This window comes from Trachypithecus francoisi, unplaced genomic scaffold, assembly GCF_009764315.1.
Source record: "Trachypithecus francoisi isolate TF-2019V2 unplaced genomic scaffold, Tfra_2.0 Lachesis_group4, whole genome shotgun sequence".
Taxonomy (NCBI): Eukaryota; Metazoa; Chordata; class Mammalia; order Primates; family Cercopithecidae; genus Trachypithecus; species Trachypithecus francoisi.
The window spans coordinates 66,813,040-66,827,277 of NW_022681469.1; the positions used below are offsets into that span (position 1 = coordinate 66,813,040).

Below are 14,238 nucleotides of genomic sequence, written 5' to 3' on the forward strand. Positions count from 1 at the left end.
TTGCCTACCTCATAAAAATCATTTTCCTCTAAATTCAGAAGATAAAGAAAATAGGAGATGAATAGGAGATGTGATTTTTATGTTTTAATTTACCTTACTTAGTTTTTTTGGTCCAAGGTCAAATAGTGAAGTGGGCCTTTTTCCTTTTGGCCTCATCATCCGTTTCTCAGCTCCAACATGCTGACTGGCAATGTCCCTCTCTTCAACATGGTTACTCGGGGTTCTTGGGTGTTTTCATTTTATCTATTAATAAAATAGGTTTATATAAGAGGGTCTTATCAATTAATTCCCACTATTTGACCTAAAGTTTTGGTTGTTTAAAATTTCACACACATTGTGGGATTTCAAACAGCCTTAAACTCAGAAAATTTGAAGGAAAGTAGAACTCTGCTCCTTAACTTTAAATCTTCGTGCATAAGTCTGGCCTCCTCTATTCTTCCCCATCCTTCATGCTTTGAAGGAACTTAACCTGTCATTTGATGTGTTGTTTTCCATTCCTCCTAATCCCTCTCAGACCCATAACATTTATTCTAATTATTTTTTCTGTAAATGCTCTCAAATTTTCCAGTTTTAATTTATGTTTTTCTTCCTGTAAAAAATCAACCAACAATTCAGCATCACAAAGTCAGATCAGAGATATTTGGGTCAAATTTATTTAGGGCTGAAGTTGAATTTTGACCTAGTATAATATCATTTTGAAAATGACAGATCTTTTTGGCGATCTTTGTTCTCCGAATGAAATTTCCAAATTATGTTTTCAATCTCCTGATCAATCTTTCTAAAACTTGCATGCTACTTGGAATTTATTATTTAACCAACTTTTGACAACTGTGTCTGAGGCACTGTGGAACATACAACAATATCTAGAATATGGTCCTTGATATATAGTAGTTTACAAACTAATAGGAAAGTAAGAATAATTTTCAATTTAAAAACTTTGCAAGTAAAACACAAGACAAAATATGATCCTCATGATAAACATAGCACAAAGTATATGGGAATTTAGCAAATGAAGGAACCTCTTACAGTGGAGTAACATGGAAGGCTACAAGGAAAATAAATTTTAAGGTAGATCCACTAAAAATGATTGGGTTTGAAATGATGAGCTACTCATAACAGCTTCCTAAGACTTGTGGGGGAAAATACCCTTTTTCTCTAGTAAAAGAATTACAGTCATGCAATGGCATATCTCCTACCAAAAATGCCAATATAGCTACAGCTTCTGTTTGTTTACCCAACTGAAAATGGCAGTCTAAGAGCAAGGGTTATGCCTTTTGTTGCCTATAATACTGACAGCTGAAAAATTACAGAATCATAATCAAATTGCACACACTAGGACTAACCCTAACTTTGCTCCAGATTGATTGAGTATGCAAGATTTGAGCACTCTCCGAAACCCTTCAGTAACTTAAGGATTTATTTCTGGGAAAGAGTATGTATGGTTTCTGGCATTTTATCTCCCAGATAGACCCTTTCCTTTCCCTGGGTAAACTACTTTTACGTTGACTGAAAGTGCATTTCATTTCCAACACCAAGTCCCCGAGCAAAGAGTGGACAAAAATACATATTAGCATATGCAGAGTACAGAAATGCTTTGAGTTCATATATTCCGGGGATTATATTCACAGCAAACCTCTGAGATTCTATTAATGCATTGATTAATAAAACATTGGTGAGCAGGTTGCCTATGGAGAGGGTTACACATGCTTGTTTATAGTTGACACATCACTCATCATCCCTGAATGGAGAACTTTGACTGTAGAGATGCAATTCTCCAGCTGCATATGAATGTGGCTGCAGTAGGGAGCCTGTTTATCTGAGGAATGTGCTGCTGATTTATAATGAAAATAACCTGAAAAGAGGTGGTTGGTGCCCTTTCACACAATCTGATAAACTGTTACAAAGAGATAACAGTGGCATTGAATTAAACACGTTTGTCTATTTTTCAATGTTACTTTTTTTTCTACTTTCTTAGGGCTTCATTTTAAATAATGCTAATTGTCTCTGAATCATGCGTAGTGCTACAGTATTAATCATTGTAAGTTCTGCTATAAAGAAAAAGTAAATAACAATACAAAGATAGTGTATTTAAACATTAATTGATTTTTGATTTATAATTCTCTAGGAAGACATTAAATGTTATTTAGATATGCCCTGTCAGAGAGCTATAAGGAAAAAATATTTTACATGACATTATCATCAGCCAACTTATTTTTATGGTCTGCATATCTAATTTTTAAATTTATATAACACAAGCAGTATGAATAAATCATTTTTGAGTATAGCACTTAACAATTATGTTGAAGGAAACCAATGGTCTACACTTTCAACATTTTCACTAATGATGAAAATAGTTGGTAAAAACAGAGATCCTTACTTTTCTATCACTCTTTATATAAAAATGTGTAAGCATTGAGAATGTTATTTGACGCCAGGGATGATGTTCATTTGTTTACAACTAAAGTATATATCCTGGGTATCCAACTCATAGCCTAGTGCACACATAGTAGGTGTTCAATAAATATTTCATAAGTGAATGCATCTCTGAGGCTTTGAGATAGAAGAATGTGCATGTTCCTTATTTAGTATTCTCCTGACCAAAAACTTAAGCAGTAAATGTAAGTCAGTTCAGGTCTACATCTCTCCTGGCTTCCTAGATGCCAATCTCAGTTGCAATATTCAAGTACAAAGGCAGTATTTTTTCTTGCATAATACAAAGTCATTACTATATTTATACCTGTTGGTGATCCTACCATAAATGAGTGCAATAGGGGAAAAGCATCTGATGTGACCAGGTAGGTAATGAAGCAAAAATAATGCATTTTCTTATTTAATTCCCATTTCCCATGCCATAAATAAAATAGTAAAGAGTCATGTGCAAACATAGATAACATGTCTATATTCCTTCAAGAAACATTCATTGAATTATTCTACTATGCCAGAACATAGACAAACAAAGAGAAATAAAACACAGTTTTTACCTGTGAAACAGGTAGACTGATAGACACTGTTGCTTTCTTTATCATTTTTGTTCATACAATTTTTATCTCTTTATGAATTCAGTGACAGGCTCTATTAATCTGTTCCTTCCCTATTTGAAGGACAGGCCAAAGATCCCGTTTGGACATGAAAGACTGTTACTTTCACTGTAATGTCGTGTTTCATTTGAAGTCTTTTCTGGCTAAGAGCCCTTTCCCAAAAGAGAATTAAGCTTTCTATAGACTAAAAGGTAATCTTTACTCTTTGAGTAGCCAAACTTTCTTTACATTCAAAAGATGTCTACACTTTTTGCAAAGACACATGGTAAGCCTGTGTTGACGGCCTTCTTTTAATTAGCTATTCTCTTTTACTAAGCACATAAAACAATTATTTTATAGAGAAATTTCGGCATCTTTATCATTAGCAATAATGATCACAGTGTCTTTTGCCTTCCATGGCAGTTTTGCTTCAAAGGGAATTGCGCATAAAGATCAAAGAGACCAGAAATTGATATGAAACAAAAAAATTCTACTATAGTATCAACTTTTTAAAAAAATTATTAATATTAGACTTTCTGCTGCCCTGTGGCAGATCTCTCAGGGAGGCTCTGAGTTAATACTGAGCATTCCAATGGCTGCTGCCATCAGTGCTGAGATTCACACCTAAACAAACAGACAAAACATACCCCAGCTGACAGTGTGGCTCAGGAAAACAGCCCATCATTCGCTGCATGTGAAAGGAACAGAAAGGAAGTGGAAATCTGGGTTTTAAAGGGCACTGCTAATATGAAAAGGGAGAAATGTCAAAAATGTTGAAGTAAATACTGGACTAGCTCCTGTCTTGCTTGTTTCATTGAGTTTTTTCTTCCTTGGCACCTGAAAAATTCTAAATGCTGTGCCATTTCATTAATTCCCAATGAGCACACAAGAAAACAAATATAAATCAAAATAGCCATAGAAAACATTTCTTGAACAAACTACAACAGGAATATAAAGCCAGAAGTCAACAATTTGATTGGGGAAGGGAGATAAGACAGAATACTTGGTCTTTCCTGGCAGTAACTGTTGAGTCTTGAATTATAAGTGGCTGTTTGCTGGAGAAATTGGTATAGAAGGACATTCTTGGCAAAAGGGAACAGCATGAGCAAAAGCAAGAGGTCATCGACATCCTAAACACCTACTGAGTGCACATAGTTCAGTATATCTGCAGCTTAAGATCTGAAGGCAAAGGTAGGCCTACACAGATGAGCATGGTGAGCAGTAGGGCTTTAGAGCTAGCCAGGGACAAGATCATAAAGCACTGAGAAGAGATTTATAATGAGTTAATTCTTAAACCTGTGGGCAAGGGAAAGTCAGTATACATTGACAGAAGATGGGCTACTCTGAATAGTAATTGAGATTGTGCCTTAGAGGGTCTTCCCCAATGAGACATCATTCAAATTGCTAACATTTGCTAATTTATCTGAGAGCACATGGATGATGTGGCTTTCAGGCATCTTTATTGAGTCTTGGACTAGCTAGGAGATCCCTTCCTTCATAAAACCCTTCCAACGCACAATCATGCGTGAAAGGTGAAGAGAAGACAGGCATGCTCCACTGCACACACAAGGGCATGTGGCTGCAACCTGTCAGAAGAATGCTCCAGGAGCCCGATGTGGTCACATCTCTCACTTGACTCTGAAAATAATAAGTTCATCTTATCTAGGGAGATAGAAGTAAGCAAGCAGGGTGAATGTGCTGACCAAGTGTTTGTTCTAGTACTAGAAAGCTGAGTGTCAGAGAATTCAACAGCAGGTACAGGGGTTCATGCATGCATGCAACTAGACTGTTCCACACCAGAGTTTTGGAAAGCTCTCTAGAAAGATCCCAGACTACTGTCAAAAACATGATCCTCACAGCAAGACTTTGCCTGATTCTCAATAGATTCATGTGTTCTAGCCTAGAATGTAAAAAGATGCTCAATTCACAGTAGCTAGAGTCTACTGTGTACACCCCAGCACTAGCGTTCATTGCACTACCTGAGATGTGAGGACAAAATGAGGAGGTGCCTCACTCTGGATAGGGGAGGCAACCACCAGCAATCACACTTGCCCCATCATCTATAGTTGTATAGGTTATACAACAATAAGTTGAGAAATTGTATACTTTTAAAGGGGATATCCTTTTCTAATGTTCAAAACGGTGCTTTGTGAGGTGGTAGCAGCTCTCTAGGAATTTATTGCTAGGGTCCTGCTACAAATTACAAGAGCTCAGCATAGCGGGGATAAGGAAGAAGTGGTTGCTTTGGGAGATGCTACGTGGTTAGATTCTGCAGGGCATAGTGGCTAATTGAAAGACAGTAGCAGGGGGTGAAGTGGAGAAAACTCTTGGGTGCAGACTTCTGGCTTGAGAGCCTGGAAACAGAGAAGATCCATTCATAGCCACATAGATTTTGAGGTGTCCGAGGGATGTATGGGAAAAGCTCTTTAGCAGGCAGTTGACCTAAGAAGTATGGAGCTCGTTTAAGTGGTAGCTGAAACTATGAAAATAGAGGAGTTGGCCCAGGAAGAGGTAGAGGGAGGATGAGGGAAGGCAGGTGTTAAACAATGGAATTTGAGATGTTGTCAAGATGAAGCACGAGAACAGAAACTAGGAAGTTGTAATAGGTAGGAATAGTCAAGATTTCAATTAAGGTCAAGTAAAGTGAAGACTACAGTGAGTTTATAGTTTATTCAATTTAGAAACTAGTAGCAGCTTTTTCCACAACCCTTTTGTTAGAGCAGTTGAGGCAGAATCTTAACCTCAATGGGCTAGGAGAGTTCATCTGTTAAGGGCGGGACAGAGATGCTGTGGTAGAAATGTGAAATTGTAACAGAGTTCATTGTGTTTTGTTGTGTTTAAACTGGAAAGGGGAAGCATCCATAAAAAAAAGGTAAGTTCACAAATGCAGCTTAAAGAGAAGGGATATAAACTCATATCCACATTGCTGACCTACCAAAAACAAAGTAAATGACTCAGTAGAGAGAGTACTGGATTTGGCTTTAAAAAGAAAAAACAAGCCGGGCGCGGTGGCTCAAGCCTGTAATCCCAGCACTTTGGGAGGCTGAGATGGGCGGATCACGAGGTCAGGAGATCAAGACCATCCTGGCGAACACGGTGAAACCCCGTCTCTACTAAAAATACAAAAAAGAAAAACTAGCCGGGCGAGGCGGCGGGCGCCTGTAGTCCCAGCTACTCCGGAGGCTGAGGCAGGAGAATGGCGTAAACCGGGAGGCGGAGCTTGCAGTGAGCTGAGATCCGGCCACTGCACTCCAGTCCAGGCGACAGGGCGAGACTCCGCCTCAAAAAAAAAAAAAAAAAAAAAAAAAAAGAAAAAACAAAAATTGGAGTCCAAACCCAACCTGCAATAAGTACACTTTGTAAGGTCACCTCCTTGACCCTCTGTGCCCGTTTCTGTGAGATGGGACCACTAGGAACTACATCATAGAGAGTGTAAGGATGGGATGAGAATACCTGTGGGAGAGTGCCTGGTGCTGTGGTGTACTGTGTGTTTGGTAAATGGTTTTCTGAGTCACCCCATTAAAGGTCTGATTGGGCATGATCGATGTAATCACTGTTGCTTTCTTTACCATTTTTGTTCATATAATTTTTATCTCTTTAGGAATTTGATGACAGGCTCTGTTAGTCTGTTCCTCCCTTATTTGAAGGACAGGCCAAAGATCCAGTTTGGAAATGAGAGAGGACTAGCATGATACATCGGCTCCACCATTGATATCTCCCAGAGGTACAGAAACAGGATTCATGAAGATGTTGACAAGACTCCAAGTTCTTACCTTAGCTTTGTTTTCAAAGGGATTTTTACTCTCTTTAGGGGACCATAACTTTCTAAGAAGAGAGATTAAAATAGAAGGTGACCTTGTTTTAGGGGGCCTATTTCCTATTAATGAAAAAGGCACTGGAACTGAAGAATGTGGGCGAATCAATGAAGACCGGGGGATTCAACGCCTGGAAGCCATGTTGTTTGCTATCGATGAAATCAACAAAGATGATTACTTGCTACCAGGAGTGAAGCTGGGTGTTCACATTTTGGATACGTGTTCAAGGGATACCTATGCATTAGAGCAATCACTGGAGTTTGTCAGGGCATCTTTGACAAAAGTGGATGAAGCTGAGTATATGTGTCCTGATGGATCCTATGCCATTCAAGAAAACATCCCACTTCTCATTGCAGGGGTCATTGGTGGCTCTTACAGCAGTGTTTCCATACAGGTAAGATTAGCTAACGCTATTGCTAAAAGGCTGGTGTCTCTTTGCTTGTATGTTTTTGGGGAACAAAAGGGAAATATCATAATAACTTCTCAATGGATTATATCAACAATGCAATTATCATTTTTTCTGGTTATAACTTGAGAATATAGGTTTGCAGGCAGAAAATTTTTCTACCAATGAAAATTGTTTAGAAGCATATCAGGTTGCTATTGCAACATTAAATGGAGGCTGGGTTTCACTGGGGGCAGCTATGGTTGTCTCTTATCCTCCTCCTGGAATCGATCATCTGTAGAGCCCAGGAATGTTCTCTGAGTGACGGCAGAGGTGCAAGAGAATGCAAACTCAGCTGTACGAAATTCCTTCAAGTTTCTGCTTGCTTCACACCTGCTAACATCCCATTAGCCAAAGCAACTCACAGGGCTCAACCCAGAGTGAAGAAGCTGGTAAGTATGCCCTGCCCACAGTACAAATGCTGCAGTTACATAACAGAATGTCAAGGTAAAATGAAATAATAATTTGAAGCCACTGATACAATCAAACACAAGAAGGCATAATGTCATGGAACTCCATTATTCCCACTAATTTTTACTAAAGCATTTTTTTGTTCAGAGATAAAATATAAATAATTCATCAGGATATAAACCTAAAAATGTATGCAGAGAAGCCAGAGGATGCTACCATTAAAAAAAAAAAAAGAAACATTTAACACATAACTTAAACTAGATATAAAGTTAATAATTGGCTGTCATAATTTGGTTGGAAAGAAGAAATATACAAACTCTTGCAATCCTTACTTCCAAGGTTATACATTTTATAGAAGGAAATAAGTGAGAAACCATCTAGCTCAACTTTGTCATTTTCCCAATCCCCAGAAAGATTGGTTTCATGAAAACTCCCACTGGTAGAAAGCACAAGAACTGGAACTCCGATAGATCTTTTGTACTTCTGTGCTCTTTTAACTACCCCATGTGATATTTATATGTTACTTTAAGTTTAGTATTTTTTCTGATGAGAGCACTAATGTCACAGTAATAAAAGTCCATGATTCTAAGAGTCATACATTTCACCTCCCACCAAATTACTATAATCAAACCCCAAGCACTAAAAGAAACTATACTATACTCATGTTATCTTTTTATGTCACGAACCACTTAAATTGTCTATATTTGCACTGGAATAACCTTCTTTCTCTATCTCACATTTGTGGCATCTAAAATTCTAGGTATAGGCTGGGTGCTATGGCTCATGCCTGTAATCCCAGCACTTTGGGATGCTGAGGCAGGCAGATCACCCTAGTTCAGGAGTTTGGGACCAGCCTGGCAAACATGGTGAAACCCTGCCTCTACCAAAATACAAAACGTTAGCAGGGCATAGTGGGACACACCTGTGTTCCCAGCTACTAGGGAGGCTGAGGCAGGAGAATTACTTGAACCCGGGGGCAGAGGTTTCAGTGAGCCAAGATCAAGCCACTGCCCTCTAGCCTGGAGCAACTGAGCAAGACTTTATCTCAAAAAAAAAAAATGTAAATAATAATAAATACATAGATACATACATAAAATAAAATTCTAGATATAATTCTGTGTGGTTCTCTATAAGCTATGTGAAATTTATTTCCTTCTTCAGATTACACCATCATATTATGAGTAATTAGGATAACTGGTTTTAAATAAACATCCTTACATTTCACTAGATGGACAGAAAATATTGCATATATGAAAGCACATCATATTAATTTTACCACTCTTTCTATACTTGGATCAAGAGAGATGAAAAATGTTATTTTATTTGAGAAGAGAATATATATATATATATATATATATGAAGTATGACAGATTTTATATATGTTTTTATATAGTCTGTTATACTTCAATCATAATTTCCCAATGAATGCCAGTCATTTCACAAATTTATATTATACTCAATATTACCACGAGTAAGGGCATATATATATATATGTATGTATGCTTTTCTCACCTTAGTTTCTCCTAGTGCAATAAATGGTACTCTACAGCAGATGTGTAAATATCCCACTTATCCAAAGTAATTGAGAAACTGTGCCCTGCAAGTGGCCTTTTTACAATCTAATTTTACTCTTTTACTACCTATGTATTCCCTGAAAGAAGACAGACTAGTTTAGAGGAAAAAATGTGGGCTACTAAAACCCTGTACTAGTTAGTTCCCAAGGGCAGAAGCCACTTCATACTCATTGAAAGACCTATCTCATTATTTCATTTATCTGGTCAGTATCACCATCAAGTCACAAATGTTGATAAGGTTCTTATCTTCACAGCATAAATAAAAAACCCCAAACTATCATGCTATAATGGGAAGAGTATAGATTTTGGCACCAGAAAGACCTGCATTTGATTTCCAGCTCCACCGTTTACTGGTAAATCTGTAAAATGAAGAAAATATTGTCTACCTCAAAAAGTTGGAGAGAGGATAAATTAAGAAAATCTATGGAAATGCCTCACCAAAAACTGAGAGATTCAATAAATGGTAACTTTATGTCCCTAAAATTATAGGACCGGTCAGTGGAAAGCCATATCTAAAGCCAATTATGTGGACTTCTCTGGTGCCCAGGCAGTCCCATGAAGTCATTGTTGATTTCCCACATGGTAAATCAGCAAGTCAGTCTCTGTTAAGCTCCTACTGTGTGTACTGCACTGTGATAGGAGTTAGAGTGAACACTAAAGTCATATAGAACACAGCCCTGATCTCAAGAAACTTAAAAGCTGGCTATGGGTACAATGTGCTCTGAAATAACAGTGACTATAATTCAGAATATGTTCATGTAGCTCATAAAGTAAGAAACGGCCTTTAGAAAGGTTTTGAAGATGAGTAAGAATGAAAGTTGCATTGGAGAAAGGCTAACAGGGTGACAGTGTAAATGAGATGCTGGATCTGAAGAAGCCAATCAGAAAATTGTGGGAGACGTCCTTGTACAAGGGGCTAAAGGCCTTGACATGAGTAAGAAGGGACAGGAGAGAGGACTCCATTCCCTCCTCCACGGCTCCCATGTTTCCTGACTACTCAGACTCTGATTAGGCTACCAATTCATCCAGGCCAAGTCAAGCAAAGAGTTGGAGCAATTAGTCTATACACTGACCCCCAGGCACCCTTCCAAGGAACCCTTCCATACAGGGTCCTGTGTTCAGCTAGGCATCATGAATAATAAGAGGTGTTAGGTGGCTGTTATGTAGCTAATAATTAAAGTGTATTATTCCTTTGAAACATATATGTCCTTTAATAAAAACTCTAAAAAATATAGTCGATGGTAATCCAAAGCCATAAATTCCTAATGGTGAATGTAAGGCCCTCTTGTACACTAATGAGGGAAACATTTTTGGAGAGAGGATTTTTCTGGGTACCTCTCATACTCACATGCTCCTGCTCCTGTGGCTGATTCTGGTCATACACCTGGTGTGTGGTAACCGTGGTGACAGTGTGCAGCCTGTAAAATTGCCATCCATTTTTAACTACTTTTGACTTCCTACATATGTACTGGAAATTGTCTTTGCCTGAACTGAGCCGGGGGAAAAAAGAGGGTGGAAGAAATAAATGAGTATGAACCTATCACATAATTTTAAAAATTCCTGCTGTCTAATTATAACATCTAGTCCCAAACCAGAGCTCAGGGTTTTCCGTTACAAATTGCCTGTTGAGAGAGAACTTTAGAGAATGACAGCATTTTGTACATCTTCCCTTTTGTGGTTGGGTCAGTTTAGATATTGCAACCTCCCCATTTGGGCCTGGATTTCTCTGCTGAATTGCCTCAGGAGGTGCTTTCTCTCCAGCTTCCTCTTCTTTTCCTATCTTCCCACTAAAGGAGAGAAATTTTTCCGGAAGGCAGCACAGGAGATATCACCTGCTGTGTTAGTTCATACACTAGGCAGTGTTTGCTGATAGGAAAACTGCATGGAGTGGAATTCTTAATGACTTGCTAGGTTAAGCTGTATCACCATTGATGAAGAAACTGGATACTTATTTTCCCAATGCTCTTATTAAGTACAACAAGCGAGTCTGTGGTGGTCCCTTTTATAAAACAACAGTATTGATTTCTTAATTCAGTAATCAATGAAAGCTAACATCAAAATCCTTCTATATTAGCAAATATATGTGGGAGTCTATTCACCCTCCCTGGTGAATAAGTTTCTTTCAAAGCATTTTTAAGACTGTATCCTGCTCTTCTCCATAAGCCTGCAATCCACCCACTTCAGGGAAAACAGTATTTATTCAAGAAAAGCATCAAGTTGGTTGCCGTTAGGCAATTGTCTACATGGTACTTGTTTTGAAACAATGATAATGCTTGCGATTTAAAATAGACTGTAGTTAACTACTAAGTTATTCAATCAAAAATGTTCCTTGAAATGACCCTCACTCTTCCCAGAGAACACATCATTTCTTCAGTCTTTCTTGCCTAGATGGAGCAATTTTAATTAGAACATAGCAGATACAAGTTGACCCAGTTATTGTTTTGTCCCTGAGTGTTAAAGTGACTTCAGGAACAAATGAAGATTTGGCTTAGATGGCATATAAAAGTTAAGCTCATAGAAAGTGCGGAAGAGAGCCTTGAAAGGACTTTCCTATCTCTTTCCCACCTCTGGTATAGAAATTTTCCAGGATTTCTAGCACTATTCACATCCCAGGAACACTCTAACTCAGGAGATGGTTATTATCACATAGTGTATCACGACATGACACGCATTGTTCACATTATATCCCTGAGAAGACTAACTCCTGAAATTAAATCCCTTGCAGTAAATTTCATAGGTTTTAGCTATATGGGGAAGAGGGAAGAGCATATAAAGACATCACTCTATTATACCCCCTCCACTCAACTCCACAGTGCTCAAGGGGACCACTGCTGGTCAATTTGTATTAAGCATTGATTTCTTTCAATGATTCATTCCTCCTTTAAATTCAAATGTTTTGGGGAAAAGTCACACATTAATTGTCAGTTTTCTTATAGGAGCATAAGAAAAAACAGTTGCAGAACTTGGAAGTGTAGTAGCCTTCATATAGTTAGCTGTCTCCAAGTATCTGATAGACTGCTGAATGGAAAGAGGTACACTCTCTCTGTGGACACATTGGTTGACTCTAGAGCAGAGTTTCTCAAACTTGGCACTACTGCTGTTTGGGGCTGGATATAGGGCTGTCTTGTACACGGTAAGATGTTTGGTAGCATTACTAGCCTCTACCCATGAGATGCCACCAGCACCCCAAGCTTTGACATCTAAAAATGTTTCCATACATTGGCAAGTTACAAAATTATTCCCTTTCCTCACTGAGAATCACTGATCTAGAGCAAGGTATATTTAGATTCAACATAAGGAAGAGTTCTTAAAAAGGAAATAGCCTGGAAGGAGAGGGGTTGAAGGAAGTGAGTCCTCTGTTTCTGTAGTTATTCAAGCAAAAGTTGGCCTGTTACTGAGGAGACTGAAGCCACATATTAGTATTTGAACTACATGGCATTTAAAGGTATTTCTGAATGTTATAATTATATGTTACCCTATGAAAATACTCTACGATTAGGGTTGAAGTCATTGCAAAGGAAGTATTTAAAATATGGAGCAGAAAGTTTACGTAATGGGCTCTTTTATATCAGGATCACTTTGAAGCAGAAGTCCAGTCAATTGTTATTTCACTTGATTATATTAGTATTTTTGCAAATTTCATGAACTAAGCATCTTATTTACCTATATATTATAACTAGGGTTCTCATATAAAATCATTTTTATCAGAAAATAAGCATTTATTAAGCATGTATATATTAAGCACAGCAAGAACACTATTTTATAGAACATTATCATGTAGTCTTGACATGGAGTAGAGAGAACGTAAAATAAAATTTTAAAATAGTGATATCTTATAAGCTTCTGAGGGATGTAGAAGCAAATTGAAATATCAAGACCATACATAAAACAGGTCCAAGTGTAGAATCTGAGTATCAATTGATAACATAAGTAGAGGGAGATCAGAAAGAGTACAGAATGAGCAGAAAGGAATGGGATTGAACAGGAGAAAGACCTAGATATACATAAACAGAAAACCTGTCTTTGAAGCCTTCCTGGAAAATTGCTTTCTCATAGTCTACAGGATGATATCTGCACAGTCTTTCATATATGAGGGAACATATAGTGTTTCATCCACCTAGAATGCAATGTTCTTCAGCTGTCTGCATGCCTTGCAAATCCCACTTTCCTTCAGTCCTCCCCTCAAATCCTATCCTTGTGAGAACCCTTTCCCAAGTACTCACCTCATATACATGCACCTCTATTACTAAGTACATGTAACTGTTCATTTGCATATTTATTCTTCCATGAACTATAAACCACTTGAGTTTAAGAACGACGTCTTTTTTACTTCATATTACTGATAGTTAGAATAATGTCTCAACCAGGTAGACAGTAAGTCTTTGTTGAATGAACTGAAAGAATTGATTACCTATGTACAATTGATAAGAACTGAAGGATGTTAACCTGCTATACTTCCAGAAGGCTGAAAATCTTTACGGGAATCTTGAATGAAGATTCACAACCATCACCCACCTATTCTAGATCAGTCTGGATGCTCATAAATGAGAAATAAGCACTTTCCTGCAATGGAAGATTGGTTTAGATATAAAAGACAGAGGATGTTGCAAGGCGAGCATACGGGACCAAATTGCCCCCATCGTCCTCACCCCCATTCTTTACACATGTGCCACAGATGCCTTGATCTGAGAGAAGTTCTAGGGGTTCCATTACAATTGTTCTTAGACCAACTATTCCAGAGAAGACTATCCAAGGCTCAACACAACTAGACAGTCAGTGCCATTTCGAATGTTAGAGCCTGTCTAGCTGTTTGCAGTCTCTCCACAGGAAGAATATGCAGGGAAACATTTTATGCCAGATGCTGTGCTTGTAGCTAATGCAAAGGCAAAGAGAACATCATCCTATCCTCAAGAAAAGCAGAGTGACAGTATTAGAAATCCATTCACTACTGTATCACCGGTGTCTCTATCACTAGA

General features: G+C 38.1%; 1 protein-coding gene across 2 annotated transcripts in view; it reads left to right on the plus strand.

Moving 5' to 3' along the window:
- Nucleotides 1-6,622: 6,622 nt before the first annotated feature.
- The window catches only part of GRM3 (glutamate metabotropic receptor 3), a 102,587-nt gene continuing 94,971 nt past the window's right edge, over nucleotides 6,623-14,238 (plus strand). For both annotated transcript variants that reach the window (XM_033192889.1, XM_033192888.1), the window contains exon 1: nucleotides 6,623-7,226. In XM_033192889.1, the coding sequence (XP_033048780.1) occupies nucleotides 6,759-7,226 (468 nt within the window). In that variant the 5' untranslated portion in view covers nucleotides 6,623-6,758. The remainder of the gene's footprint in view (nucleotides 7,227-14,238) is intronic.